This window comes from Bactrocera oleae, chromosome 3, assembly GCF_042242935.1.
Source record: "Bactrocera oleae isolate idBacOlea1 chromosome 3, idBacOlea1, whole genome shotgun sequence".
Lineage (NCBI taxonomy): Eukaryota > Metazoa > Arthropoda > Insecta > Diptera > Tephritidae > Bactrocera > Bactrocera oleae.
Genome location: NC_091537.1, coordinates 23,618,256 through 23,641,798, shown reverse-complemented (window position 1 = coordinate 23,641,798; position 23,543 = coordinate 23,618,256). Strand labels below are relative to the sequence as shown.

Sequence of the window (23,543 nt, the reverse complement as noted above, 5' to 3'; positions counted from 1 at the left end):
AAAATTAGGAAAGGTTATAATATAAGTTCTAATAATAATGGTCACTTTGTGTACATAGATTATATTTTTACATACTTACATAATATTAAAGGCAATTTTTACTCAAAACAAACGGTGCCGACGCAAATAGATTAACAAATACATATGTACCTATATAACGATTTCTCTTCAAGCGTCAAACTCAAACTGGCCAAAACAACACTGTACCATTATGTTTTTGGATAAACGGAAGACATATTTTCTCCAAACATTATTTTCTATAAATCTCACGGTTTATGGTGCCTTTAGTAACAAATGATGCTGTTTTTTTTTTTTACGAAATGAGCAGATCGCTTGCCAAACGATAAATTTTGTGGCATATTTTTCCATTCCCACTTTTTTAAATTTTCCTTTTACTTTACCTATTCTAATTGTGACATCAAGTTTTTTACCTGGAAGCTGTTAAACATTTGTTTTGACATACATTTTATCGTCCATCAAAACACATTTAAACATTGTTAACAAGGCTCTCGATTTGTTTTTCTTTAGTCGGCATCTTTATTAATAATATTTTTAAATAAATTTTCCCTTGGTACGAGGAACGATAAACATAAGAATGTGTAATAGAACAATAACGAAAAACCAATCACAACAAATAGTGCTGCCATCTTTTAAACATTTTCGGATTTTTTCTCACGCACGCCTTATGTCTGGTTATTTTCAATGGCTGAACCAGGGATCGCACTAAGCCTACTATATGGTATGTGGTATGAGCTCCCAAGTGTTTAAGTCTTGATCGTAGAAAGCGGGACCATCAAGAAAGATGTATTGAAATATTTTCACCCTATCGCCTACCATACAGCTTCCGCAGCTGAAATCTGGGAAAATGCTGAACCTTACAGCGTGCACGCCGTTAAAGTAATGGCCTGTTAGAACCCCCATAACAACTAGGGAGAGGATAGCCTAACTGAGGGCAACTAGCTCACTGTATGATTCGTTCCCACTCAACTGATAGCGGAGCTAGGGTTCCTTTCCCAGCTAGCTTGTCAGCTTTGCGGTAACCTGCGATTCCGCTGCGGCGTAGCACTCATAGTAGTGTTATTACAAAGTGTCTCGATGTAATTGATAACGAGTTTAGGCATTTCTTAACCAGCCTTGAATGAAAGAAGCTCAATCCTCTCCTCCAGTGGCTTCTACCCACCCTCAACTGTCCGCTAAGTGGTATGTGGGCAGAGAAAAAGCGGCCAAATTAAATGTATATAAGGCAAACTTTCGCATAAAACTTCAGAGAATGTATAAGTATAAATATATTCCTTTCTTCATGCTAAGCATTAAGTGTTTACATTCTAAAAAGCAACTGTTAATTGAATAAAGCTGTTACACTCTTTTGCGATAGCATAACAATTCCATAGGTGACGAATCCAAAAACCGCAGTTTGGTTATGCGACATTTCGTAAAGCACTTCTGACATACATACCTCTTTTATTTTCACATACATTTCCCATATGGTTTGACTTATTTTTTCTGATTAAAATCTCCAACTACTTCGTTAATTTAATTTCCTTTCTAACTTCGTTCTAATTAAAACTATTTTATAGCCCTCTAACGCTCGCACGAGTAAAGGAAGTTTTACTTTCGTTCTAATTACTTCAATGCGTGTTCGGCTTTGCATTCATTCTTAACCTGATTCCACTAAACTGAAAAATAACGGTTTCCTTTTTGTTCCACAGACAATTAAAATAATTAGTGGCGAAGTAATGAGCCACATTTAAGAGTTGAAGACGCCCTTTTAAAATTAAATTCATGCCAGTTTCGCTAGATACACGCGGACAAGGTTCGCATTCAAACTAATCACTCACTTAGTTTCGTAATCAGTGCTGTAATAATAATGTGGTGTTCACACACTTACTTTTTATACTTTTTTTATTTAATGGTATCCTTAAATAGGAGGTTTCTGATTTTTATTAGATTATTACAAATATATTTGTCTATTTGTTTCCGAGTGTTCACGAGCATGCTCGCTCTTACTTTTTAAACATTTACCTCCATCCATTTTTGAATAGTTATTTGCTGTGATTCTTGTACACCACGTACAGGATACATCAGCATCTGCCATTGTCTAGTCAAGCGTTAAATTTAAATATTCATTTTGAATTCGGGGCTTGGAAAAATTGCATCAATTGATTTCCGAAATATTTGTTCTTAAAAATGCTCTACTTCCGCAACTCTATTTGTGCGAAGTGCATAGTGCTCATGATCCAGATCACGCTCTCAACCTGTTTTAAGGGCGTAGGCCGCAGTAAATTGCTAAACGTTATGTCGTGCCCAATAAATATAAATTCAATATAATTATGCATTACTTAGATGAATAAATATTTTCTAAATAAATAGCTCATTTGCATAATGTTGAGATACTCGTATTCAATTCTTCATAAATATGCATTAATCGATGAGCAATATCTTATCGTACTCAAAATTTTATGCACGTAATAGCTTTTGTAAGTGAGCTTTCGAAGCGAATGCTGTTCCACGTGTTAGGTGGTAAAATTAATATAATTTGAAGCTTTGTTTTATGCAGCAGATAATTAAATGTGATGCATTTAAACAACATAATCTTTATAAAAGCTTGTGTGAGTACAGACAGCTTGATGAGATTTGATTTGAATTGTAATACAGATTAAGTATGAGTATATTCATTTTGAAATTTGAAGCATCAAACTAAATTTTAACTAAACAAGTTTTTTAGAACTTTAATTCCAAAACTAATTTCATGTTCCGGTCAATTAAAGCCTTTGTATGAAACTCGCCATAGAAGTTCAGGTAAATGAATCTATATGGTATCTCCATTATTTTTCTTCCTTTTGCCAAATATGAAACTCTCCCTTTACTTTCTCTAATAAATCAGCGTTGGTCGCCTTGCCGTGGTGAAGGGGGTTAAGTAATAGTAATGGGTGCATCCCCAATGGAAATGAACTAAGACCTCATAATTCACACAATATGCGGATGTGGATGCATCAACACCACCCTAAGCCAATGTTCCGAGGTAAACGTGCTGATGGTTGAATGTTCAGCGGGCGGTAAGCAAGTAGCTGATCGCAAACGGCCCCTCCGATGCCCATCGAGGTCGGTGGTAATAAATGCCTTTTCTACGCATACCGGCTCTGCGGACGAATGACCAACCCTTTCCGGCTGACTTATGGGATCAAACATGAACCTAAACAATGATAACAAAACAACAACAGCAACGGATGACACTTCAATTACAGGGACAACGAGAAACATTGTGACATATCGCATTCCTATAACGGAATCCGATGAAGACAACCTCCTCGCCTCCAGTCAGTAGACGATAAAGAGTACTACCGGATGTACCGGTCAAAGTACGCCAGTAGTGAAAGCTGTAAATTTGAAGGTATCAACTAAAGTACCCAAAACTTAAATATGGAACCGTCCACCTTCAAAGCAAACAAAAGTACCAACCAGGGTATACTGGCAGCTAAAAAAGAAGTACAGCGCAAGAAGTGGAAATAATATAAAAATCAATTAAGGAAAAGCCGGTACCAGAGGGCAATCTTTTTACTCGAGAACATAGCCAAAGAAAAGGCTGCTGGCACCGCAGTTGGCTTAGAGCAGATAAAGCGTTAAACACAGATAGCCGAGGAATACGAAAGTTTCCTGAAAAGGAAGCGATCGGAGCCTCCCCCGAAAACCGCCAAATTAAGCAGCTCCCACAAAAGAACCACCCCTACAACGAAATGATGGAAACTCTGTCCAAAAAACTCAAATAGCAGGAGCCGAGCTAAACAGAACAAATACAGCAAGACACAGTGATGTGGCTAGAGACAGCATCCAAATGTCCATTATAGACGAAAACTCCTCCTCGCCAAACACCATTCAGGAGAGATGAATGATGATAGACGCCAGATTGTCGAGTCTAGTATTAACCGGGTCCCCACCCGGAGTTTGACTCCTCGGAAACCCTTAGGGTCATCAAGTGGGCGGACCAGGCCTCCTTGAATTTCCTGACAGGTAACGTTACAAAAATTAGAGACGAAAAAATTATGGCTTCTCCTCTTTAGCTCCTCACTGACAATCATGTTCATACTAATCAACCTGCTGAGATGGCATGCGGAATTCGACACCAATATAGCAGTGATACAAATTTTACTGTTATACGAGTATTGTTAGCAATCAAGGGCGAACTTAAATATTATTACGTTGACATAAAGTTGTAGGAGTGCCTATCTTACATAGAGGTAGTGTCAATCTCATCAAATCCTGCATATAAGCTCAATATCAGATCTATTTTCAATATACTCGAAAACCAGTTCAATTAAAAATCTAAAATATAATAATGAATAATAAACCTAATATATATTAATTATTTGTATATGGTTATTTATATTGTGAAAAACAAAATCAATAGATGTCGTAAAAACTCATTTTCACCGTTAAAGTCTTATTTACCTACACTCTCGATTCAAAGTTTTAATGAATATTGATTTTAAATATTTTCAATTTCAGTCGACGCTTTGCTAAAATGTTGGCGCTGCTCAACAGATGTATCCAATGGTGGCTTCTGCGATGATCCATTCGATCCGGAATTCATTTCCGACCAACAACGTTACTGGAGTTACGTGAATTGCTCATATTCTTCTGGTTTCAAGGCGGTCAACGCACGACCAGTGTGTAAAAAACTTGTACAAGAAGGTGAGTAAGCGAAATCGTTTGGGAAATAAAGCAAACACTATATTATGTGTCTACTAAGTTGGCGTATAGATGAAATGTTAGTAAGAAATTGAAATGCTAAAGTCAATCAAAGTCGAAGGTTTCAAAATACTGACACTTATTTATTATAGCTTATAAAGAAAAATCAAAATAAACTCTGACTTCTTAATAATAATTGCAAATTATGCTTACAATCGTTTACATAGGCCGAACACAGCGCACAAACTGCGCACGCGTACGTGACCCGCATTACAAATGTCGGCGTCTTCTATAACTTTTTCTATTAAGTATATTTGGATTTCGGTTAGGTATTGAGGTTGGATATATGTAAGAAAAACTTTTTTAATGGACGGCCAAAATTGATAGGCCTGTGTCCATATCAAGTGCGAGCCCTTAGAAATCAACCGCATTCTTCAAAATTGTAAACAAATAAAAATTATTTTATTATATAATAATTTAAATGAAACCTATTGGTTTTTACGCATACATACATCAATATGAGACCCTTTCTTTGAGTTGCACCGAAGCTACATATAATACCTTTTACAAATAAATTTGAGATTTTGATCGGACACAAACTGACCGTAGCTATATGCTATAGTAATCCGATCTGAACAATGTAATGTAACCTAGGTAAAATTTCGTAATGATATTTTGTCATGTAGAAAAGTTTTTGATAGAGGAATTTGATTTGGTTCGATCAGTTTGCATGACAGCTATATGCTAAAGCGGTCCGATATCGACGCTTCCGACAAATGAGCAGCTTCTTGAAGAAAAAAGCTTGTGTGGAAATTTCGCTTATATACAGATAGACGGGCATGACTAAATCGACTCAGCATTTGTAGACATAGTATATAGTTCATGCTGGTTATTACAAACTTTGTGGTAAACTTTATATACCTTGTTCAGGGTATAATTTAAGTCTAACACTTGTTATTTGAATTGTTTTCACTAAGTCAAATTTTAGTCATTTTATTTGGCATATTGAAAATATTGAATATGCATAAATATTGTAGAAAATACTGTTAGAGCAAGGTTACTCTGAAAAGGGGCTTGGTCATGAAGCTTTCGGCCAATTTATAGAAAGAGGGGAAAATAAAAAATTAATGGTAATATTTTGCAATAATTGCCATTAAATTTAGTCAAGTTTTAAAGCCCAGAATCCCACGTATTGCTTATATTAAAGTATGTTCAAAATATATTTACTTATTTAGTATCTACTATCAATTTGTTTAAGTGATTTGTTCGAATTCCAATTGTATCCGCTAAATTTGTAGCAATTAGTAGCACCTATTTGGGCAAACGCACAGTGACTAAGCAAATATACTTGCGGAAAATAGAGCTCTGAACATACAAAGGAAACACGGCCTACTGTTACAAGCGTAGCCGCATTGATTTCGGAACCTTATTTAGACAACTACAAATTAATTTGGCACAGAAACTGCGGTGGTCCGAAAATTCAAAATTCAATGTGACGTTCTGTTTGTACACAAATTATACAAAATCCACTAATTTCGTAGACAAAACTGCGCGCCCATTGGCGGAGCGTCAAAAATATTAAAATTTATTAGGTTAGTGAAAGAGTGGGTAACATACACTCAAGCGAACACAACATGTGGCTGAGGTGCGATTCGCGACACTGACAGTGATATCACAGTGTTGCATTTCAAATGCGCTGGGTAGTGTTGTGTCTATTTATCGTCTCACTGTCAAAAATTGCACTCACACCTCACCCCCGTCAGCCCATGCCGTCCGCCCGCATTCGAAGCTTTTTGCTACTTTTTTCTTTTAATACAAAAATTCAGCAGTTGCTCTACGACACATGGGTCACAATTCGCGTGGCGTTGCTGCTCTCGCTGTATGTGGCGCTAATTTGTGGCAATTTATTACACAATTTTTCCAAGCCCCGTTGCCACAAATTCGCTTTATCATCGGCGATCGCAAAAGTCGTGACAACGTCGGAGTCGCAGTCGCCGCAGTCGTTGATTTGTGGAAATGTTGTAAAATGGCAAAAATGTGTTAGTACAAAAGTGTGTGCATGTGCGTCAAAATTCGCATGCATTGCTTGCCGTTACTCTCAGCGCGCAATGTATTTGATTATTCGCGCTCCAGCGCAGCTCTTGTATGCGTAGATCACAATTTTCACAAAAAAAAATCCAACCATCGGGCGGGTATCGTAGCAAATTCAATAATGCTCTGTTAGCTGTTTTCAAAGGGAGAGCCCAGAAACCCCTAAAAATTCAATCCCAAATACAAAATCTTCAAAATTGAAGTCCCCAAACTGCATAATCAAGCTCGACGTGAAAGAATATAATATTTATATATTTTTATTAAATAATACAATTAAACATATGTATGAAAAGAGTGCGGATATTGAATTCGAGGTTTTCAAGCCTAACCCATAACTCTAGAATATTGAACATTTGAATATACGATTTTAATACCAATCAAGCTTCAGTATCACATATCAAGTTTTGATTATGAATTCAATAAGGAAACGTCACATATTTCGACAGTTAAGAAGTTACCAGGGTTGTCAAATTCGATTCCATTTACTGATGTTGCCATTTTGTGTCTGAGTCATTAAAAAGTGTTCTCAATTGAACAAGAGTAAAACCAATTAAATTGTCATAATATTCGGTTCCGTTCGAGTTTCACCCCACCTTAGTTGTTATCATTTTAAGTGTTTCATGCTTTAGTTTTGATTTTTACGGTTGCTTTGTTATTGCGTTTGTTTCCATTTTATCGCGCATGCAACAAATTGTTGCTTGTATCTTCATTGCATTTATTCTCTGCACGAGTGCATTTGTATATATTAGGGTGTCCGTTATTTTCCAACTTGATTTTTGTTTTGCGAACGGATTCTGAATTTTTAATTTTTGTCCTAAAACAAGAAACAACTTTAACTTCGATTGCACCGAAACTATAATACCCTTCACACGTACAAAAGATTCCTTATAAGAATTTTGACCGGTAAGTTTGCATGGCAGCTTTGTGCTATAGTGACTCGAACTAAACAATTTCTTCCGAGATTGCACCATTGCCTAAAACAAGAAGAAGATTTCAGTTTGTATGGCAGTTATATTCTATAGTGGTCGGATGTCGTTTTCGACAAGTTGGTAGCTTCTTGGGAAGAAAAGGACGTGTGCGAAATTCCAGATCGATATCTTAAAAACTGAGGGACTAGTTCGCGTATATACAGAGAGACGAACGATCAGATGGACAGACAGACGAACATGGATAAATCGACTCTGCTCGTCATTTTGATTATTTACCTACTTATATAGTATATTTTATAGGGTTTCCACTCAGCTTTCAATTTGAACAGTGCCTAAATCATTTTACTATTCCCATATATCTAACATGGAATTTTTTGTTCTTGAGGACAAAAACTGAAACTTCAGAGAGCTTTTCCAAAAAATAATTAACTTTGAAAATATCGGACACCTTAATACATATGTACATATAAAGTTTGCAATCAGGTAATTGCGTCAGTCGCGCATTTTTATGACGTTGCTTAATATTGCCTATTTGCTAACCATTTCCTACGACACTTCGCAGTTATTCCAGTAAAGCACCTTAAAGTAGATTTGCATGTCTCAATTGCTCAATTGCGTAAAAGAATAACTGTAGCCAAAGCTCTAGGTTTACGTACAACAAAATTTCGTATTAAAAACGAATATTTCACAGCACTTTTTGTAGAAGCTCGTGTGACTTCGCGAAAACCTTATGAATTGGGATTCGTTGTTTTACATTTCTCATCTGTTCATTTATTTGTAACTATTTCTACAATCAAGTCTCTCCACTGCTATGTTAATATGAAAACAGCATAGTCTATTTATTGGTTCCTTGCTCAATTACGTTCGTATATACCTATAATTATTTGAATCAACATTTTTAGAAAAATACTTTTGATGGAGCGTATCATATCGTAAACTGTACTCTAACGACACTTAATACGGTTTCAGTAAAAAAAAACATACAAATCATACAAATACTTAATATTTACGAATTTATACCATATTTCGCTCAAAAATACAATCATGTAAGTTGTTGGAACTGTTTTTGTTTGAAAAACTTTCATTCTTCACAAAAACTACAACTACTACCTGAGGAACAAAAAATGCGCGAATTGTGTTAAAAAATTACGCGAATTTTAAAATTGAAAATTTCATGGGTTTGGAGAATAAAATATTCAATAGTTTTTTATTATGTAGATATACATTCATGTCCCTCAAGTACGACAAATCAGCTTATGAACTTGGCAATTAATATTGTAACTATATATGCCCCAGCTTCCATATTCGCCAGACATGCTGCGTGTGGCTTTTTACTATATCCAAAAATAAAGAAAACCTTAAAGGACTTTCGTTTTATGAAATAGATAAAAAACGCTGAAAGAGCTAAAGGCTATCCCAAAAATTGAGTTTAAAATGTGTTTTGACAATTGAAAGAAATTGTTTAAGTGCATAATATGGGGACTATTTTGAAGGCGACAACAATAATATAGGAAAAAGAATAAATATCCCGAATATTTCAGTTTTTAGAGTCAATCCTTATTCCTATAGTACGGATTTAATTTGCTGCTTTAACTATTCTATCGACAAAAAACTCTTCACCTTGGGAACAAGATCCGAGGAGAAATTAATTACACAGCAATATACATATGTACATCACGATCTTCGAATTCATCACCCATATATCTCTTCAAAAGACTTTTCTCGTAGTACAACTCTCGAACAGAAGAAAAAAATCAACCGATTACGGAATTTGAACCAAATTTCGGTTCGTTCAAATTTATCAACATATAACATATAATATATTACTATATCACATATAAAACATATAAATAAATATTTTCTTTTATTTTGACCTTCATGAATGGATTGTGAAGAAACAATCACGGTGCATCCACGGCCGTTGTATGGCTTTCCAATTGGTCAAACAAACTGATCGATCAAAATCAACCCCTTGTATGGAAAACTCTTTTATTTGACAAGATATCTGCATAATGGTATGGTATGGCATGGATTATTGTTAAAAGCAACGGCATAATCTCCACAGAAATTGTCCCGATCGGGTAATTATAGCATATAGCTGCCCTACAAATCAAACGATCAAAATCCAGTTCCTTGACAAGATATCTTCACGAAATTTGGTATGGATTATTTTTCGAAGTGCGGCTACAATCACCGAATATATTGTCCAGATCGGGCAACTATATCATATAACTAATAAAGATCTTTTTATATCATTTTATGCTACTAAAAATGCACCTATGAGGGGTGTTATAGCTTCGGTGCAACCAAAGTTAACTTTTTTTCTTGTTTCTATTTTGATAACATACATATTTATACAAATTTATAATTACTTACAATTAGTTAAACTAATTCAGATTAAAAATTTTAATTTGTAAAGTTCACCCAATGTAAGTAAACTTTCTTAATATATAAAAATTAAATTTGCCGTTTGTAAGCCCTAAATCTTCAACAAAGTTCGTTCATACTTAAATATATTATATTATATTGTGTAATATATATATTAAGTAAAATAAAACGCCTATGGTTATACCCATAATACATATGCGTATTGATTGGCTGCATTCGTGTTAACTGTCTAGTTCCATGACAGTTGCACATACGCATTAAATAGGTTCAAGGACTTCCAGCAGACAAGTTTGACCAACCACATACCTTACAGAGACTCGGTGACCAGCAAGCGATCATTGCCGCACATATTCCTCTAATGCTTTACCCCCTTCCCCACACGTTGAAAACTAATTTTCTAAATATGCTCACCACTCGCGGTTCACTTCATCCAACTATTTGCCTACTTGTCTACATTATCTGTTTCCGAAACTTATTTAAAAGCAATAAAGTCAACAACAACAAAGGCTGTACTGAACAACCAACAAAAAAAAAACAAAATACAAAAATGCGCCTAACTTCAGACTTCGAAAAATAAAACTAATAAAAAAGCGAAAACGCATTTTCACAATTTGCTATTCGCTCAAATCGCTTTTTTTCCAAGCACAACAAAAAACAAAAAAAACAAACAACAATAAACAACTTTAACTTCGGCTGCACCAAAGCTGTAATACCCTTCCAAGTTGCTTTGCTTACAGCATAAAAGGGTATACCAAGATTATATTGATTTTGATCGGTCAGTTTTTAAGGCAGTTGTACGCTATAGTGATGCGAAATCGGCGATTTCGACAAAGGAGCAGCTTATCGGGACGAAAAAAACGTGTGCTAAACTTCAGATCGATATGTCAAAAACTGAGGAACTACAAGTAGTTCGCGTATATACAGACGGAGAGACAGACATTGCAAACATCGTAGCAAATTTAATATAACCTGTGCAGGGTATAAGAAATAGAATTGTATGTTTTCATCAAATTTTGCTCATTTTTGCTTGGATTTTTTATGTTTCGTGTTACTTCTGTGATGTGGAATTCTCAGTGATTGTCTCAAATTGTAAACGCATTGGAAAATAAAAAACGAAACTTGCAAACAAAAGCAAATGTTAAGCAGCGAAAATGCAAAAACTTGCAAGCGACAAATAAAAATGTACGCACATACGATTATATACTATACATATACAACTAACAACCCAACTTCAACGGAGCAAACAATCAAATCAACACCAAAACAACTTGAGCGTGAGTTCATTCTGCTGCAACCATTTTCGATTTGTTTCGGTTTTTATGCGTCCATTTGTTTATTTTATCGGACATGATTTCACTACCAATCAAAAGTTACTACATACGCCCAGGATATCTTGACACTTGAATATGAATATGTTATTCAGCAAAGCCATATCCGAAAATACCACTGTACACACTTGTTTTGCTGGGCCTTATCTCCATTTGAAATGTGTGTATGTATGTGTCGCTGACCGATGGCTGCAGTGATAAAACCTTTATGGTCATTAGGTTGGGCACCCTTCTAACTGACTAGCTGATTGAAACTTCAACTTGTGGTTGCTAAAGTATTGCCATATTTTTACAATATTTTGTAATTTAAATTAAGTGATTGTATTTGAAGGTGTGTGCATTGGGAAAAAATATAAATGTATAATCTATTTTTTAAGTACAAACTTCGGCGTTAGTAATTTGTGAAAGAAATTTAAATTAGGCTATTGGAAGACTCTTACTTCTATTGAATTAGCTATATAAACTAAGTCTACAGTGGTTCTAGCTATAAAATCGATATCGGATATATGTAACTGGGCTCACATCAATGATTTTGTAAGTTTTGTTCCTATTTATTTTTAAATCTTTATTTCCATTTCACATTACAAAAGTCAGAAAACATGTAACAAAATAATAGATATATTTATAATATTAGTTTTTTTATGAAAAATAAGGATACATAGAAGTAAACAGGGAGAAAAATGTGGTTACATTTCAATAAAACTCCTTTTTTGAGCTTTTCTCTCAAAATCTTTTAGTTGCCAATTTCTTTTTAAATACCACTGTAATCTGGCGACCCCTTCAACATTGACATCTTTCATCTATTAATTATAGGTACTGATGAATGATTTTTCTAAATGATTGTGCAGATGGCCTAGCTTGATACTTAAATTTCATTCTAGAGTCTGACAGTTCAAAAACATATTTTGCACAATTTCTTCGTAATTTGATATCTTGTTTACCTAGCATAATTTCGACAATCAAGAGAAAACTTTTTCACGATTTCAGAACAGTCATAACTTTGGTAAAAGCTATATTAAACATTCCACCTTTAAATTTTTCCATACTAAGTTGGGAAATTTTCCACAAATGTCACCACAAACGGTACCCTTCCACGTGCAATGCTTTGACAAATTGCTTTATAATTCCTAACTTGATCACGTATTAAATCACTTAGTTCATTTTGAGACAATAACTTTGGCGTAGATGTTTCACAAGTAAAACAAAAAATTATTTTTTTTTGCTATTTTTTGCAGACCTGTGTAATTCGTTTAATTTTTTTTCGCTATCTTTTGTAGCTATTACAATGTTACTTAACAGTTATGTTAGTTTTAGTTTTTAATAGTCTGCTTAATCTTCTTTAGAAAATTTATCGAGTTTTTATTGAGTCGCTTACTAACAAATTTCCATCATTGAAATAGAGTACATTACATACTAGAAAATAGAAGTGGTTTCTGTTGGTTTTCAAGACAATTGCATATACCTGTATAGGTTTGTCGACAGCTTTTGACTAAATTCCTGAAAAATTTTACTGTTTGGGGTTTCTTTTTATACCTAGAACTAGTCCCTCAGTTTCTGATATGTCGATTGTGCACACCTTTTTTTCTCCTCAAGAAGTTGCCCGTTGGTTCAAACCGCCTATATCGAACCATTATAGGATATACCTGCCATATAAACTGATCTACTAAAATCATATTCTTGTAGGGAAATATATTTCGTTTGACAAGATACAAGTTCTTGTATGGAAATTTGTTTGTGGAGGGTATTAGGTGTAACCGAACGTATTTTCTTATTTGTTTTTAATATAATACAATAATACAATAAATAAGAAAAAAAGAAAAAAAGAAGTACCGCAAAATCAGAAAAGCTTTTTATGACTTATGAGCATAACTTTGACGTTTATTAATTAGTTATAAAATTTATAAAATTTTTCTATTTTGTCATCCACTCCCAATAATTGTGCTCACTGGACGACCTTCCTATTGATTTCTGCCATATTTTCATTAAGAGTATCCACTAGTATACACTTTACGCCTTCTGCTTGCCATAAGGGTTAACTTCAATAAACTTTGCAACCACCCTGTATGTAATTTGAATACAAGGGTATAATTAAGGCATTCTGTGTAAATTTTTTGGTTATTGAAAGCGAAAAATTGTGCAATATTAAGGACAAATGCATTAATTATTCATTAAAAAATATATTACATTAATGAATCATCTAACGGCAAAGAAAATTGAAAACGGTTAAATGCGGGAAAAAGCAAATTTCACATTTAACGTAACTGTATAAAACGACTGCCAATAGTGCTCAGCAGAAAAGTAATTAAGTCGTTAAATAATGAGTGCAATAATCACAGCGAAATGAATTACAGTGACATTTTTACACCAAACAACCAAATTACCGTTGGAACAAAAAAGCACTGAGTTATTATTGATATAGTTTTTACTCGAGCGCATAAATTTACTGTTTTGCTTTGTTGCTAATTCGTCATGCAACTGACAATCGCTAGCTTGTAATTATGGTTTTTGGTCACAAATGTCAATTCTTATTAAAACTCGATGATAATTGACATTTAAAGTTCCTCCTTAATATTGGCAATTCGCAACAAAAACTTACAGTTAGAACGATGGCGCAAAGTTAATTGGTTTTATTGTTTTTACCGCTTCTTAAAGTGATTTTTAATTTTTATTTCTATTTAAATTTTTTGTTCTATACTTCATTTCAAATCTCTTGCGATTACAGTAGCAATAAGTGGCTCAAAATAAACAAACGCATCGAGATCGCTTTGCCTGTTGTTGTTGTTGGTCGTCATTATGGAGTGGTTTTAAGAGTTTCGCCCATTTTGGTAACGGCAAGTTGCTTTTTAAGGCAGTTGCCAATATTTTTCAACAATTGCGTTTATACTGAAAAATAGTCAGAAGTGTTGGAGTGTAGCAACAGTTATGTAAGCTGTCGATTTGAAGTTCGTCACGAGTACTGGCGAGGCAAAGTTTTTCTTTTTAATTGGGGCTTGCTGAAAATTGGTGGTTGGATTACTATAATTGTTAAGAAGTGGCAGAGCGGTTTGAAAGGTAGTTAATCACTTTTTTACACACAGATTCTCAGTTTATAATACTAGACAATATAAAATGGAATCTAAGTAGTGTCGAGATTAGAAATATAAATGGAGGGTGCTTTGTTAAACAAGTAGTTTTCATGATGAAATAAAATGTGTCTATGGTCAAAAATTGAGCTTTATTATAAAGATAAGGGTTTGTCATTATCTCGAAAAAATATTATGGGCTGGCTAGAACAAATTCCAGCCGAGAGGCCCAATTTTCGACCACTTCTTGCAGCAATTGGGGTCGTATGTAAGCAATAACGCGCCGAATATTTTCTTCCAAGGTGTCACTCGTCTCGGGCGAAAGTAATCACGATACATACATATATATAATATACCGAATGTAAACTGTGTCAGCTAATTTTTTACACATGTATAGTGGATGATCATACTCCACCAACTCATGTCATTGTAAAAAAGCGAGTTTAACTTATTTAGATTAGGTGTCATAATAATATTAATTGCCATTGTGGTTTTCAGACAAAAAGATTTGAGTTTTAGGTTGATTTTAATTTTTTTTTTTCATGGATATACTTGTATTCACACAATATTAAGTTAATTTCGCTACCATTTAAAGAACACAACATCCTGTGAATTTGCTTAATAGGTATAAACAGTTTTTGAGACATCTCTCTTAAATTTGTTCCTTAAAAAAGCTTCGGAACTGCCGATATCAGATGACTATAGCTTATAGCTACCATAAAAAACTGACCGATTCTAACAAAGTTTTTGTATCGAAATATTTTTTTATTTGATTAGATATCTTTACGAAATTTGACATGGACTATTACGCAAGGCAATGATACAATATTCCCAAAAAATGTTTCAGATCGGACCATTAAGCATATACCTATGTACTCAGGATGAAATATCTGTTTTCCTTATTAAATAACATTAATTCGACTTGAAGGTTGTTTAAACATCACTGAACACAGATCATGGCACATTAAAAATGCCGAAACGACACTTAGAAATCATATCATCCCTACTTAAAAACCCGATATGTGTACATATGTACATACATAATTGGTATAAGAAATACCGTAGTTGACGTTTTTTTTGTTTTTAATATTAAGATACATACTGTATGCCAATATATTGTATTGAATCTCTGTTGTTTTCTTATTACAGTTTATGGCAAACGTGTTATTTCCCGCTCTTGTTTTTACGAAGACTATGAAGACTCCTCCGATCGCTGCGGTCATGAAACTAGTTCATCATACATCAAAACGATTTTCTGTCAAACATGCAGCAGCGATGGCTGCAATGGCGCTGTCACTTTCACGCCTTACGTCGCGTTAGTCCTACTACCTATCGCCACGCTGCTAATCAAGCTGTTCAAATGAAGTTCGTAGAAGCGGGAGCGCAGTTGAGGTTATGGCGAGAATCGTTCGGAGTCCACCTTTGCAATGCTTTGTAATCTTAAGATAAAACCAGCTCTTTAAATAGTTTTATGTTTTAAACACATAAGTCACTTTTAAACATACTATAAGTTAGCGAATTAATTTTGCAATGAATATAAAAAAAAATTAAATATAATTCGTTGGAGTCGTCGTTATTTAAACTGTAGAATATGTGTTAAATATGTAGTTAAATTTTTTCACTTCAAACCGAAAATATTTAGAGGAAAAATTTTTCAAAACATTTTAAATAAATTATTAACAACTCAAAACTATAACTAATATAATTCGCACAAAACACAAAGATTTTTAATAGCAAGAAAATTTGTATTCAGCACCGCTAAGCAAAACATGCAGAGTTTTGCACTAATTCCTTACTAATCAGGAAATTATGGTATAACGGTTTCTAGTACACGAAATATGCAGTAAGTTTTGAAATACCCATCAACATGCGAGGCTGCAACACAAAGTCTATATAATCTTAAAACTAAATAATATCGTTTATACAAACATACAAACATGTATTACCGTTATTCACATAATAGCCAACTATGGTAAATGATTTTGAACGTCCAAATACAGTGTAAATTAGTGTTCAAATTATCATTTTTAAAGTAAAATAAATAACATAGCAACAGCGTTGTCATACAATTTACATATTTACTGTATTGTACAATTTTATTAATTTAAGAACATCAGAAGTCCCAATAAACTGAGTGATTATGAAATGATGGATTTTTCATATTTCTATCCTATTCTTGGTAAATGGAATGGAAATTTGTCGTAATTTATTGTTTTGTCATAAGGTTCACGGTTTCTGGTCAAATAACGTTTTTTGATTAAAGAAAATATGTTGATATATGGAAAATCTGCCAAGGGATGGTGTGAAATTCATACTTGTCCTATGTGGAAAACGAAAAGCTGACCATAGAACTATGCTGTACTGTTAGACAGCTTCCAATAACTTCAATCTGTCAATATTCTTCGCTGGCGCCAAGCAAAACTTTAGTTACGTTTAATTTACGTTACGACTTGAAGTTGACTACTGACACAAGAGTTAAAAAGAAAGGGGAAAAGACAGACATGTATGTGTTTATTAAGTCTCATATTAATAAATATTTATACCCTAAACAGGGTATATTAAGTTTGCTACGAAGTTTGTCACATCCAGAAGGAAACGTCGGAGACCCTATAAAATATAAGCTGTCTGCTTTTGTTTTTTTTCCTGCGTTTCGATATCGATCTGATTGAGCATAAGAATAAATGTGCCATACAAACTGATTGATTAAAACCAAGTTCTGGTGTGGAATACTTTTTTATTTAACAAGATATCTTCACGAAATTCATAAGCCTCGAACATATTGTTCGAATTGAATCACTATAGCATATATCTGCCTCAATCAAACTTACAAACAAAATCAAGATAAAGATATTTTTTCCTTGTTAAGTAACCTTAATTCAACTTGTGGGTTTTATTTAATAACGTGCTAAAAGAAATGCACCTATGAAGCATATTACAGCTTCGGTGCAGCCAATAATAACGTATTTTCTTATTTTATTGAATTAACGGCAAAGTTTTTCTTTTTAATTGGGGCTTGCTGAAAATTGGTGGTTGGATTACTATAATTGTTAAGAAGTGGCAGAGCGGTTTGAAGGGTAGTTAATCACTTTTTTACACACAGATTCTCAGTTTAAAATACTAGACAATATAAAATGGAATCTAAGTAGTGTCGAGATTAGAAATATAAATGGAGGGTGCTTTGTTAAACAAGTAGTTTTCATGATGAAATAAAATGTGTCTATGGTCAAAAATTGAGCTTTATTATAAAGATAAGGGTTTGTCATTATCTCGAAAAAATATTATGGGCTGGCTAGAACAAATTCCAGCCGAGAGGCCCAATTTTCGACCACTTCTTGCAGCAATTGGGGTCGTATGTAAGCAATAACGCGCCGAATATTTTCTTCCAAGGTGTCACTCGTCTCGGGCGAAAGTAATCACGATACATACATATATATAATATACCGAATGTAAACTGTGTCAGCTAATTTTTTACACATGTATAGTGGATGATCATACTCCACCAACTCATGTCATTGTAAAAAAGCGAGTTTAACTTATTTAGATTAGGTGTCATAATAATATTAATTGCCATTGTGGTTTTCAGACAAAAAGATTTGAGTTTTAGGTTGATTTTAATTTTTTTTTTTCATGGATATACTTGTATTCACACAATATTAAGTTAATTTCGCTACCATTTAAAGAACACAACATCCTGTGCATTTGCTTTATAGGTATATAGGTATATACAGTTTTTGAGACATCTATCTTAAATTTGTTCCTTCAAAAAGCTTCGGAACTGCCGATATCAGATGACTATAGCTTATAGCTACCATAAAAAACTGACCGATTCTAACAAAGTTTTTGTATGGAAACCTTTTTTATTTGATTAGATATCTTTACGAAATTTGACATGGACTATTACGCAAGGCAATGATACAATCTTCGAACAAATTGTTCAGATCGGACCATTAAGCGTATACCTATGTACTCAAGATGAAATATCTGTTTTCCTTATTAAATAACATTAATTCGACTTGAAGGTTGTTTAAACATCACTGAACACAGATCATGGCACATTAAAAATGCCGAAACGACACTTAGAAATCATATCATCCCTACTTAAAAACCCGATATGTGTACATATGTCCATACATAGTTGCTATAAGAAATGCCGTAGTTAACGTTTTTTTTTTTTGTTTTTAATATAATATTAAGATACATACTGTATGCCAATATATTGTATTGAATCTCTGTTGTTTTCTTATTACAGTTTACGGCAAACGTGTTATTTCCCGCTCTTGTTTTTACGAAGACTATGAAGACTCCTCCGATCGCTGCGGTCATGAAACTAGCTCATCCTACATCAAAACGATTTTCTGTCAAACATGCAGCAGCGATGGCTGCAATGGCGCTGTTACTTTCACGCCTTACGTCGCGTTAGTCCTACTACCTATCGGCACGCTGCTAATCAAGCTGTTTAAATGAAGTTCGTAGAAGCGGGAGCGCAGTTGAGGTTATGGCGAGAATCGTTCGGAGTCCACCTTTGCAATGCTTTGTAATCTTAAGATAAAACCAGCTCTTTAAATAGTTTTATGTTTTAAACACATAAGTCACTTTTAAACATACTATAAGTTAGCGAATTAATTTTGCAATGAATATAAAAAAAAATTAAATATAATTCGTTGGAGTTGTCGTTTTTTAAACTGTAGAATATGTGTTAAATATGTAGTTAAATTTTTTCACTTCAAACCCAAAACATTTAGAGGAAAAATTTTTCAAAACATTTTAAATAAATTATTAACAACTCAAAACTATAACTAATATAATTCGCACAAAACACAAAGATTTTTAATAGCAAGAAAATTTGTATTCAGCACCGCTAAGCAAAACATGCAGAGTTTTGCACTAATTCCTTACTAATCAGGAAATTATGGTATAACGGTTTCTAGTACACGTAATATGCAGTAAGTTTTGAAATACCCATCAACATGCGTGGCTGCAACACAAAGTCTATATAATCTTAAAAATAAATAATATCATTTATACAAGCATACAAACATCTATTACCGTTATTCACATAATAGCCAACTATGGTAAATGATTTTGAACGTCCAAATACAGTGTAAATTAGTGTTCAAATGATCATTTTTTAAAGTAAAATAAATAACATAGCAACAGCGGTGTCATACAATTTACATATTTACTGTATTGTACAATTTTATTAATTTAAGAACATCAGAAGTCCCAATAAACTGAGTGATTATGAAATGATGGATTTTTCATATTTCTATCCTATTCTTGGTAAATGGAATGGAAATTTGTCGTAATTTATTGTTTTGTCATAAGGTTCACGGTTTCTGGTCAAATAACGTTTTTTGATTAAAGAAAATATGTTGATATATGGAAAATCTGCCAAGGGATGGTGTGAAATTCATACTTGTCCTATGTGGAAAACGAAAAGCTGACCATAGAACTATGCTGTACTGTTAGACAGCTTCCAATAACTTCAATCTGTCAATATTCTTCGCTGGCGCCAAGCAAAACTTTAGTTACGTTTAATTTACGTTACGACTTGAAGTTGACTACTGACACAAGAGTTAAAAAGAAAGGTGAAAAGACAGACATGTATGTGTTTATTAAGTCTCATATTAATAAATATTTATACCCTAAACAGGGTATATTAAGTTTGCTACGAAGTTTGTCACATCCAGAAGGAAACGTCGGAGACCCTATAAAATATAAGCTGTCTGCTTTTGTTTTTTTTCCTGCGTTTCGATATCGATCTGATTGAACATAAGAATAAATGTGCCATACAAACTGATTGATCAAAACCAAGTTCTGGTGTGGAATACTTTTTTATTTAAATATTCATAAGCCTCGAACATATTGTTCGAATTGAATCACTATAGCATATATCTGCCTCAATCAAACTTACAAACAAAATCAAGATAAAGATATTTTTTCCTTGTTAAGTAACCTTAATTCAACTTGTGGGTTTTATTTAATAACGTGCTAAAAGAAATGCACCTATGAAGCATATTACAGCTTCGGTGCAGCCAATAATAACGTATTTTCTTATTTTATTGAATTAACGGGTGTTCTTTTTAAGCGTGTGGTTTTCAATAAGGCAGTGATGATCTTTTTGACAGGTTTTATTCGATTTATACTCAGTTTCGTTTGCTATTTCATAATGAATCGACTTGCTCCCGAACAATGGGCACAAAACGAGATAGTCACTGATCCTTTTTTTCAGCAAGCCATTGTTGAGATCCCGTTACATCCTCAAAAAGTCCCTGATGCTCCAAGGTCAGAGAGAACTATTGGTCCATATTTCTCAAAAATGAAGCCGGCCACAATGTTACAGTCAATGGGAAACACTATAGAGCCTTGATTAATGACTTTTTCGTGCGTGAAAACAAGACGGAGCGACATGCCATACAGTCAACGAAACAACCAATTTATTGAAGGACACTTTTGGTGAGCGTATTATCTCGCGTCGTGGGCATGTGACGTGACATCCAAGTTCTCTTTTTTGTGTGGTTATGTGAGGTCGCTTGTCTAAGCAGATAAGCCCGAGATGATTGACGCCTTGGAAGAGGTTATTCGGTGCAATTGTCGTAAATTGTGGTCGACAATTAAGCTTCTCGACTGGAATTTATTCGGTCACTTACTCGAAATCATTTTTAAAACATAATTGCAAGACCTTATCTTTATAATAAAGCTCAATTCTTGGCCATAACATTAAACTATATGCGTTTTATTTCTTCTTGAAAACTACTTGTCTAGAAAACACCCTTTACATGTACATTGTGGTATTTCATAGCATCATTCTTTTTGATTGCACTATATACAGAAATAAACTTCGAAAGAATGTGGAAACTTCAAAATGATGCAAAATATTTTATATTTCTTAAAAGTAAAGTTTCTTTAAGAAAGTGTTGTGTGGTGTGATTCCCTAAGGAAATATTGCTACGTTTCCGTAGTCTGCTCTTGATGCCTCTTGTTTACTGCGCTGCATAAGTTTCTACTTCTATGACTATTCGAGCTCTCGAAGAAAATACATAATAACATTTGTCAATAACTACTCTCGTGTTTGTTTCATGTTTGTACTATTCACCAGTGTAGTTTTCAAACCACTCTCTGAAATCAGCGGAAATGCAATTATGTTTAATTGCTCCTTTTTTATTCTTTCCAACGTTCCTTTGTCATGATTTAATTTTTTGTGTAACCACTGCACTCTAATCTTCCTCGTTGATTGCAGCTGTGTGTTATTTAGAATGCTGCGTTCACCGCCTACGCTTAGCTCTGCGACTCTTCGCCGGCACGTCTGGCCTTTGACCGTTGCCTTAGTTTGTTTGTACATAATTGACAATGACCGTGTCTGCTCATCGGGGTAAAATTGGTATGAAAAAAATTGTATGTATATGCAGTTTTAAGTTTTATACACGCATACATATGCCAATTAATGTCACGATACTTGGTGACTGACCTTACTGCCTGGAGGGCTACTTACTCATTTTGAGCGCTACAGAGCTAGAGCTAAAACTTATGTCGGGTAGGGTGGATGTCAGCCGACGCTCCCATGCCTTTAGGAGGCCCATTATGAAACCACCGGAATTAAAATCTATTCAATCTGTTATGTCCTCTCTGCACCACCCTCTTGAGAATTTCATATGCCATTCATGCTACGTTTGTCTGCTTATGAAGCAAGTTAGGCATTGCCCCCGTCCAGATTCTATATTATATATATATATATTAGCTATATCTATAACATATTTGTCGATTAAATATCTACACCTCTACCTCGGAGTCTAGTGGTATGGTGGTTCTTGCTCTGACCAGTTCATCTGCTTCACAATTACCAGGAACAAGAATCAGAACAAGAAGGCTTCCCTTCCTTTACTTTTACTGTGATCTCCGTTTGAACGACACTACAGTGGACTGGTCGAAAGGCAATTCTGGTATCTAATTTTGCTGCAAAGACACTACCTTCTACTCGATTATCTAGTTTGGACCCATCCGTATATATACTTATCCCTGATCTTCATTTATTTCTATTTGTCGTATGAGATGATTTCCTCCCTTTCAGTTAGTTTATTATATACTCGTATATTTATTACGGCAACACTTATCAGTCACACTATATTTATTTTTATATTTATTCTTTTTGCAAAAAATTAATTAACTGCAAACAGTTTTATAATTCTGATAGTTAATTAACCGTTGACACTTTTTTTAGTCGCAGTGGGAATTGAAAATACCTCTTGGTGAGCTCGTGTGTTTGCAAATGTGGATTTGCCGTTAATGTCTTTCTTATAATATATAGTCGGTTGATTGATTGAACATGTAAGAGCATCGCATTTAAGCCAGCATTAGATCCTTTGTGCACTCTAGTGGCGACCAATTAAACCCTATTTAGTAACTTCGTGGATTTAATGAAATGTCTAACTTTTTTTCATCCAAACTTTCCAATATCATTTCGGTTGGAATATTGGGAGCCATGGAAAATATCCTGTCTTAACTGGCTGAAGGCTCGGCATGTTAGCGTATCATCATTCTCCGCATATTTTGCAGACGGACTTGAGAAAGTTTCTGAATATGGGATCTAGTTCTTTCTCATCTCCTCTAGAGTCCATTGCTTCACGCGTCTTTTGAAAGAGCGGAATACTCTAAGACACCTTAAAGGAACTGCATTCCCGTCTGCGCCCCTTTCGTCTAACTTTAAATTTCCTTCTTTAGCCTTGCAGGATGTTAAAAGTTTAAGATTAGATAAAATATATTTTTATACCTTCAACAGAGTATGTTAAGTTTCCCACGATGTTTGTAATACCCTAAACGGAACGTCAGAGCCCCTATAAAATATATACATAAATGATGTATGGAATGCTTTTTCATTTGACGAGATATCCTCACGAAATTTGGCATGGAATATTGTCTAAGGCAGTAATGCAATCTTTGAAGAAATTGTTCAAATTAATTCACTATAGTATATAGCTGCCATACAAACTGACCGGCAAAAATTCTTGTAAGGAATATTTTGTAATTGAAAGGTATTATAGCTTCAGTACAACCGAAGTTAA

General features: G+C 34.2%; 1 protein-coding gene across 2 annotated transcripts in view; it reads left to right on the top strand.

Annotated features, from left to right (window-relative positions):
• LOC106620992 (UPAR/Ly6 domain-containing protein twit) overlaps nucleotides 1-19,731 on the top strand; it is a 30,397-nt gene extending 10,666 nt beyond the window's left edge. The window contains exons 2-3 of one of the 2 annotated variants that reach the window (XM_070106272.1): nucleotides 4,504-4,689; nucleotides 18,734-19,731. In XM_070106272.1, coding sequence (XP_069962373.1) covers nucleotides 4,504-4,689; nucleotides 18,734-18,948 — 401 coding nt within the window. In that variant the 3' untranslated portion in view covers nucleotides 18,949-19,731. Of the gene's footprint in view, nucleotides 1-4,503; nucleotides 4,690-15,633; nucleotides 16,631-18,733 lie in introns of those variants that run through there. The other variant, XM_036367020.2, reaches the window with a different exon arrangement.
• Nucleotides 19,732-23,543: the final 3,812 nt, after the last annotated feature.